Source organism: Sphaeramia orbicularis, chromosome 16 (genome assembly GCF_902148855.1).
Source record: "Sphaeramia orbicularis chromosome 16, fSphaOr1.1, whole genome shotgun sequence".
Taxonomy (NCBI): Eukaryota; Metazoa; Chordata; class Actinopteri; order Kurtiformes; family Apogonidae; genus Sphaeramia; species Sphaeramia orbicularis.
In genome coordinates this window covers 18615030-18624270 of record NC_043972.1, presented here as the reverse complement: position 1 = coordinate 18624270, position 9241 = coordinate 18615030, and the positions used below count along the sequence as shown (strand labels likewise).

General features: G+C 36.0%; 1 protein-coding gene and 1 long non-coding RNA gene across 3 annotated transcripts in view; both read right to left on the bottom strand.

Moving 5' to 3' along the window:
* Positions 1–4049: 4049 nt before the first annotated feature.
* The window catches only part of wdr26a (WD repeat domain 26a), a 32305-nt gene continuing 27113 nt past the window's right edge, over positions 4050–9241 (bottom strand). For both annotated transcript variants that reach the window (XM_030157524.1, XM_030157525.1), the window contains exon 14: positions 4050–5197. In XM_030157524.1, coding sequence (XP_030013384.1) covers positions 5175–5197 — 23 coding nt within the window. In that variant the 3' untranslated portion in view covers positions 4050–5174. The remainder of the gene's footprint in view (positions 5198–9241) is intronic.
* On the bottom strand, positions 5723–9241 carry LOC115435244 (uncharacterized). Its single transcript, XR_003937676.1, has 2 exons — positions 5973–9241; positions 5723–5925 (listed from the first exon to the last, which is right to left on the bottom strand). It is a non-coding gene; the product is annotated as an uncharacterized LOC115435244 (long non-coding RNA).

Sequence of the window (9241 nt, the reverse complement as noted above, 5' to 3'; positions counted from 1 at the left end):
GTTCTTGTGCAGGAGTATGGAGTTGAATAACAGGCAGAAAAGTGGTTTTGTAGACAAATATCTGACAAAACCTTCGGGTTTTTAAAAATCACAATTTTACCATTTGAAATACTCGTCTCTGTGATTATGAGTGTTCTGCAGAACTGTCAAACCGCTTGTTCCAGTTAATGAAAATCTGCTCCAAGATCACAGGTCAGCCTATTTTTCAAAACTGTCTCCAAATCCAGCGTATTATAGTAATTATATAAACTTTTTTTTATCTTTAGTCTAAATCAGCCTTTAGTTAATCTATCGACCCTCGAGTTAAAGCTTAGTCTCAGATCATATGCAGAAGGATCTTTAAATGTCACTTACTGTAAAAAAATAAATAAATAAATAAAAATACAGATGGGTCAAGTCACACGCCTGTTGACTTTGAATCAAAAAATTAGAATTGAGATAATGATTTCAGAGTTTTTGTAGTTCAGTAGTATGACAGCTTAAGTTTCTAAATCCATTAAAATTTTTTGCCAAAAAAGGATTTTCAAGAAAATTACAGAACTTTTTATATGAACTAAATTCAGTCCCTCGGAAAGTTCTCTAAGAATGAATAATAACATAACTTATCACTGCTATAATTTGAAATCTCAATCATATATTTCTGTTTTCAATATAGTTTTATGACCTTTTAAACACCCTTTTATCATTATAAAAATCATTTTGTCTGGAAAAATTGGTGTGAATTGCTTTTTTAAGCATTTTAATATCAGATGGTGCTGGTTATGTAGGGAATTTTTAGATGTTAATTTTTGTTCCCTACATAACCATGCAGTTTTTCAAATTTTTATGGCAAAAGATGGTACTATATCTTTTGTTTCTTTTATGAGCTTCAAGTACTAGTTAATACCTTTAAAATTATGTATTATTCATGTCTCTAGCTTAAATACTTTTTGAATTAGAGCATAAAATGTAGTCGGGCACGCCCTACATAACCGCGTGACTTGACCCAGATATAACACGGTGCTCCTTCAGTTTCTGGGTTTCTTAGGTGTGTGATGTTAAAACTGTGCACATTTTCACTTAACTTCCAATTATCACCACTAAGTTTGTGGAAAAGACAGGCACATAGATGAGGGTTTGGGACATATCTGTAAGATTTCCAATAAATATATCTCCTTGTGAAAATTTGAGAAGGCTAGAACAGAAAATAAACCCCCAAAAGTTCCACTCTGAACCAACTCCAACCATTAGATCTGTCATTTATTTAGTTTGGATGCTCTCCATATTAATTTGGCTCAGATGCTGCACCTTTTTAAGTCAGGAAAACTATGTATTATAAAAATATATGCAACTTTACTGTGATTTTGGAGCAAAAAAAGAACTTACAAAGTATTATCATCATATAAAGTCATTCTTGTTTTATGGGCTCTAGGGTAATTTTTTAACCTCTCTTGAGTACAAATGAATTTTTGTGCAAAATATGGAAGAATTTCCCTCAAAAAATGTTACTGAGAAATGAGAATGGGACAGACAGACAAAAACAACAAGTAAAATTAAATAACAATGCAAATTTGATTGTACGGTGCCTTTTTAGCAACTGATAAAAACAGACAAGTTCAAAGTACCACACAAAAAGCACAATTAACACCTGAAAGAAAGACTTTGACCAAAACGGTAAAGATTAATCCACTCCTTTTACTACAGTATTGATCAAAGGCTAGAATTTTCTTTTTTTCACATTTTAATGTTTGTTTACCCTTTTTTTTTATCCTGTAAAATTTCTGTTGATTCTTCTTCCTCTGCTCTATTTTTCCAAATTTTTAGAACGTTCTGATGCCTTAACAGTGCAAATTTCCCTGTGTGGGACGAGTAGATTTAATAGATGTTCAACCTCCTTAACCAACAGGGTCTTGTGTACATTTCAGTAATTTTTAAAAATTATTCAGTAGATGAAATGTCTGAATCCCAGGACTTTTCATTCCGGATAAAACAACAATCTCTCCTAAACCCAAAGGACTCACAGTTCCTAAAATGCACTACTTTATTGTTTTTCAAGTAATATCGGCTAAAAACTACACAGTCCAATTGTTTAAAGAATAGTGTTTTCTGGACGATGAGATTCTCATGTTTTGTGAGGAAATTTAAAGAGTACATGCTAAGTCAGACAGAGATGAACTGTCACACTGTTGTTGGTTTTGGGCTTTTCATTAGATTTGTGGACGATACAGAAAATGTTAAAAATGTCAGTGTTCACATTTAAGCTGAGATTTGGAGACGCTCTCGGTGAAGGAACAAAATCAGGGAGTGTCTCTATCATGTTACAGCTCCACTTGTAGTGAAAAGAAAAAACAAAACAAAACGCACACAGTGATTAAAAAAAAATAATTAAATTAAAAAAAAAATGAAACCAGAACATGTAACTACCAAACCAAACACAGACCACTGTTTCTATGTGAGGACAGACGGCGGCAAGCTACAATGAAAACAGATTCAGTACGAAATAAAATAAAATAGAGAGAAAATAATGAAGCCATAGTAAAGACGCAACAGCAAAGTAATAAAACAGGAAATCCACAATGAAGGCAAAAAAGGAAACTACACTCATCACATCTTTTCCACACACATCAGCTGCTATATACTATATTCTGAGAAGGCAGCTACTTCCACGGATACAGCGAGGACATACTGCAAAGTGGAAAACACTAGTTATCGACACTTTGTCCTGTGCAAGTCTATGCAACATGCTCATCAAATACAACTCCTTATTTTTGACGCTAAAGTGTTAGTTTGGGTTTTTTGAGGCGGTTTTGCATAAGATTCATTATTCGTCGTTGGTGTATTTCCCACGGCAGATGGCAGTTCGCACATCTGGTTTGGAGAAGCAGACAGGCGTACGGGAATAGATGCACATCAGCTGAAATGTGTGTGGTATTTAGAATATTTTCACTGCTTTACTTTGGCGTCAGAAGTGGAAAGAGAAGCTGTTAAAATGCGCTTTTCAAAGCCGTCAGACCCTGTTGACAAAACGGTAATTTTACCTCCAAACTGAAGCAGCAGGTCTACCACAGAGTTCCGTTTTTTAGTGTTTTAACATGTTTGATCAGATCTGAAATAGAAAAATCAGATTAAATCAGCTGATTCAGGCCTGTTGGTGTGCAGGTTTTCCCTCACTCACTTTTAATACAAAACCTATAGATGAGGAAAAGATACTTATACGTTGAAGAAGCATAATCTGTTGAATTTACATCATTTAATCTATTATTTGCTTAATAATAAATTATTTGATCACCTGTGAGTTTCTGATATTCAGTGAAAGAGCCCTTCATATTACCATTTCATACTCTTTGAGCATTCTTTCTATAAATATTTGTGTAGATTTTCTCAATATCAGATGCTCTTAATTTATAAACTACTTTTTTGTTGGAATTAACTTAAATACAGATAATGTTTATTAATTTATTATAGGGCGACACAGTGGTGCAGTGGATAGCAGTCGCCTCGCAGCAGTAGGTCCTGGATTCAAATCCAATACCAGGGACCTTTACGTGAGTTCTCTTCAGGTACTCTGGCTTCCACATGCACTGATAAGTTAATTGGTCAACCTAAAATAGCCCATAGGTGTGAATGTGTGAGTGATTGGTTGTTCCTCTCTATTTCTCAGCCCTGTGATGAACTGGCGACTCATCCAGGGTGAACCCCGCCTTTGCCCATAGGAAGCTGGGATAGGCTCCAGCAGCCCCCGTGACCCTACGCTGGAAAAAAATCTAAATCTTACCAAGTGTATTTTTCTCAATTTTACTCAAAATATCTCATCGCACTAAAAATAAAACATAATCACCTAAAGAGTAACTATTCAGTGAGATATAAGAAATTATTTAAATAAGATCATTTTCACTTGTTCCATTGGCAGATTTTTTTTTTTTTTTTTTCCTAATTCAAGCAAAAAAAATCTGCTAATGGAACAAGTGAAAATTATCTTTTCCTGAAATAAGATTTTCAAGATTTATTGTCTAACAATATGTTTTTATATCTCACTGACAAGTTATATTTTAGGTGATTATGTCTTATTTTAAGTATGATGAGATATTTTGACCAGAACTGAGAAAAATACACTTGGTAAGATTTAGATTTTTTCCAGTGTAGTGAGGATAAAGCAGGTTCAGAAGATGAATTAAATTATCATTTAATTTTACCAGATGTTTCACTCACATTTACACACAACGCCACCTGGATTACTTTGAAAGTAATATTAATGGCAAATGTTGACTTTTCACTTTTTTGGTAATATTCTATACCAAGCCTCCAGGCTCACAGAACACAGGAGTTACTGATCTACTGCTGCCCTAATATAATATAATTTATATGTTGAATTTAAAACACCAGAGTCTTACAACATTACAACCAGGTAACCAGTTAGATCATCAACTGGTGTCTGATGGTTTTGAGTTATACAACAGCTTCAGTTTTTCATCTGAAGAGATTGTAAAGCATTGATATATTGCAATATTCTGTAAAACTGATGTTGATTTTTCAGTCTAAAGTGCATCGTTTAGCTTCTGTCTGCTTCTCTGTACCGGAATCGACTAGAGGTAAAACACAGAGAATGGATACGTACCTCATTACAACCACAAAAAACAGAACTAACCCTTTAGGCTGAAAAGGAAAAAAAAAAAACATTTCAGGACAGGATAAGCATTTAGCATTTTTAAAAGATTCTCTTCAAGTGGGCGGTACATCCATCCAATGTTCCTGCAGGTAAAATCTCTTCCAAGGTTCCGGAGGTGAAAGAGGAAAACGAAGCGTGTTGTCATGAGCAGCTCAGACGCAGGAGTGAGGAAAAACTAAGAACACACATCCTCCACCAGACGCTGCTACCTCAGTGAACTACTCAGAATAAATAATGTTGTTAATAATAAATAAGAGGAGGTGGCTGGTCCTGGATGGCGGAGAGGGAATGGGGTCCGGACAGGAGGAGGATGAGGTGGAGGTCCCCGGGGCCCGGCTTCAGCCCTGCTTTCAATAAGAAGTCTGATTGACATCGCTTCCATATTATTGTTGTTGTTGTCGTCAGCATGACTCGCAGCATCGGTGGCCCCGCCTCCAGAGAAGCAGCTGTCCAATCACCAAAGCTTTCCTCCCTTCATCCATTCAAGTGTCTACAGAGTCTTAATGCTCCTCGGGCTCGTAGCAGATTATCAGCTGTCCATGCTGCAACATTCTGACAGCACAAGAAGAGACAGAGGCAGTGGTCGAATGTAACTACACATGTTTACTCAAGTACTCAAACCTGTACTGGAGGACCTCCATTTTATGCAGCTTCAGACTTATATTCCACGTGTTCAATAAAAAAAAATGTCTATTAGTAGCTAATTTTTATGTATCTTATTATGGATTAAGCTACTCAGCAGTAAATACAGTAACTACAATGTAAATATTTAATTTTAATTCTATATTTATATCCTCCTAACACCCAGCTATGCATTTTTGTCCTCTGTAGGGGACAAAAGTTTGTTGTACTTAAAAAATGCTGTCCATTGCAGAGGACATTCCATTAAAAAAATAAAATAAAAATTATTTCAAAAGTGTATCTGGAAAAACCGTTGCATTATGCAGTTTCCAATCAAGACAACTGTTTATGTAAAAAAGCTAAAAATGTTACTTTCCTGGGTTTCAGGAGGATATAAATACTATTTTTTTTTACTTTTCTCTCTATATTTCATTTATCACTGGTTTGAGTTTTTTCTCTCTGCACTTGCTTTTTGCTGCTGTCAACTGAAATTTCCCCACAGTGGGATCAATAAAGTCATGTCTTCTATTAAAGTGAGCCATGCCATTATCAACTACAACATTAAAGACGGAAACAAGAACGTATCAATAGTTACAATGTAATATAATATACAGGATATTATGCTGAACTTCCATTCTGCACTTGCATATATTGTGGTGCTTTTGTATTTTAGCCTGAGGATTTTTTATAAGAAACAGTATTTTACATTGTGGTTTTGCTACTGTCACAGAAATAAACGGGTTTAAGGTTTGACTGGTGTTCAGTGTCAGATCAATCTCAACTTTGGGCTGAGAGTCTTCTTTTACAGAGAAAAACTGGTTTATTTTTAAGCTTGAAACATCAGTAACTCTGTCCCTAGGCCAGTTTTACAAAGACTACGTTTTAGATCTGATAGTCAGACTTCACATAGATGTCTAAAAGTACTGTGGCTGTTGCACAAAGCTGTTCATGACTGATAATTCTTTCAGGCTCAGAAGAGTTAATTTTGACTAAATAAATGACTGTGATTTCTAAAAACACTTTGAAATATATTGTTTTGTAACAACATTTCTTATTTCACAATCAAGTCACAAAAGTTCATGTTTGCCTCCGTTTTGTCAGTTGGTGCCACAGGTTAAAGTGGAAGTTACAATTCCATCAAATATCAGTTCGTATTAAACTGAGAGTAGACTAGTAACTTTTCAGACTTTAAATAAGCCTAACTTTATTTTGTAAAACTGTCTAGTTTGCCTTGTAATCATCTAAGAGCAGTAGTGTGTTCGTCTCAGTGGACTGCAGCTCTCATCTGTCTCACATTTAATCTCAAACAAGTGAAAAAATAATAGAAGAGGTGAAAATTCCTAAAACTCTGGTCATGTTGAGGATGCAGAGACATTTCCACAGGCTCTGAACACCTTGTGAAGAAATGAATTCATGTGAGTTAGAAGTGTGTAGTCATTATATTCAAGTATTTTCACAGTTTGATCCTTCAACAGTTTTACGCTGAAGTGTTATTTTATTGACTTGCATAATTTTCCTGTAAATTGACAAACTTAAGTTTAACTTATGGCATGAGTTAAACAGGATCAAGACATTTTCTATCTTTCACCACTGACCACCACTCATATTTTTTTCCAACTTTCGACTCCATGAAGATGCAGAACTTAACCTCTCTACAGACCAGTGTAACATTTTCCAGGTTTTACAGAGCTTTACGCTAACTGGTGGCTCCAACTGACAAAAAGGAAGAAAATGTAGATTAGAATTGTTTGGTTTGTTTGTGGTTCAAGACTACTGCAGTGGGAAAAATGAAAAGAAGAACAGGTTGAAGGGAATATAAAGTGATGAGAATATGGGCAGAAGTCTCGAGAGTTAGTATAATGCAACATTAATTAGCAATATTATCACAGAATAGATTTCTTTTCAATACTGTAGCTGAATTTTTCTAATTGAATATCTTGTAAAAGTAAAAATCACTGCCTCGATCAGCTTCGTTTTAGTTTTTAAAGTAAATTAGCTCCACCTAAGATAGACCTCTACCTTAAGTCAGACCATATTCAGTCTGCATGTGAGTGTTATGATGATGATGGAGGCACTGAAGTGCTTGTTTGACCGAATGTCCTTCAGTATGACTACTGTCCTGCAGATACAGGACAGGTGATGCAGCCCATGAGGCATTATCACATGCAGGAGGACTGTCCACCAGGGGGACCTGTACCCTGTCAAACCCTGTAGAGATGAAGAGTAAAAATACCAGCCTCCTACAGTCTCTAACATTGGGTTAAGGTGCATATATGAGAGTCTGAGCAGCTTTCAGACCTCAGATGTACAGTAGTAGCGTTTCTTCTATACAGTCTATAAATATTAGTCTAACCTCGCTGATATAAGTGGGACGTCAAAATACCTTAAGCCTATTAAGTTGATGCTCATTTTTGATTTGTGCAGAATGACGGTCATTTTAAAGCTGATATGTATAAACTGAAAGTGACTCTGGGAATAAATACATTTAAGCAGGCGTGTCCCCACTAAACTAATTTAAGCGGTGTTACAGATAAACAGTGCGGTGCTGAGTCGGCAGGTGGTGGATTGTGGAAAATGTGATCAATCTCTGCACAATAACTGCAGTGTGCTGCAACTTTTGTCACGGCAAACCCACTACGGCTCCTCTCCTCCCTCTGCAGAGTCACCAAAAATAGAGAGAACAACATCCACCTCCCTCCACTCCCGCATCCACATGTTCATGATTCTTCATCAGAGTGACTCATACAAAGGTCAAATGTAAGTCAGTCGCAGCTTTCTTTCAGATTCCTTTTCATTTATTGTATTAATTGCCAATAAAGACCTCAAACCTCCCTATGTTCAGGGTGTTGTTGCTTTCCTCATGTTATAACGGTTTATCTGTGTGAGGTATGCATATGTAGAGGAACACATTTGCGGTTTTAGCCCAACCCTATTTCTTTCTTTTTCCATCCCTGAACTGAAACCAGATGAGTCTTGGAAATAAGAAACATCGCAACTGTATTAGTTTTCAACATTCAACACCTTAGACATGAGAATAAATATACAATTCATAGCAGATTCTTCTTTGCATTAAATTCTACTGACATTGTGAATTTGCACATTCCTTTCCCTCTTCTGTTTTCTTTTATATTTCCCCATATATTTACATTTATGGACATCATACCCAGTATCGTTGCCTTACTCTGTGTTATATTCTGTTTGTAAAGCATTCTGGGACTTTTCCTCTATGAAAACACAGTACTGGGAATAAGGACCGGGCCTTCACTTACATTCCTTTTGCTACTTCACATTAAGAGCTTTTCACTGATAAACTAGTGGGAGGTAAAAATAATATTAGGAGAGTTTATGAAGCAACAACAAATCTAAATGCATCCTGTTTGTTTGCTGCAAGACATCCTCTGTGAATATGTTCCTCCAGTAACTAGCTGTCAACATGATGGATTTTTAACAAATAATGCATATTGACGGCTTTGCTGGAGCTGCTTTTTGTTATTGTTTTTTTGTTGATACTGCACATCTACAGCATTTTGTTTTATGAAAGGATTCTACTTTTAACTATATTTTATCTTAGATCAGACCAGACAGAAAAATGTCATTGAAATTCTGGCCATTTCACTGTAGTGGCTTTTATTTTGAAACAGGAAATAATATAGTAATTTGCGTATTACTATAATAAACCTGGTCTACCACAGAGTAAGGACAGGATTTAGTTGAAAGGTTAGTTGTCAGGGTGGTAGTAAAAGGTAAAAGCCAGTGCTAGCAGACACACGTAGAGCTGCAGATGACAGGTTTGTATATGTCGGACTAGGCAGAGGGAAATCCCCCCACTCTGTTACCATGAAACACTCAGATGGAACTCTTTATCAGAAGCCAATGAAGACAATATCTGAAAAATATTCCACCAAACATAACACGCAGCCCTCAGTAGTGTCATTGTCTCTGCAGTTGTCACAGACAGCTGAGCACACTATTCCT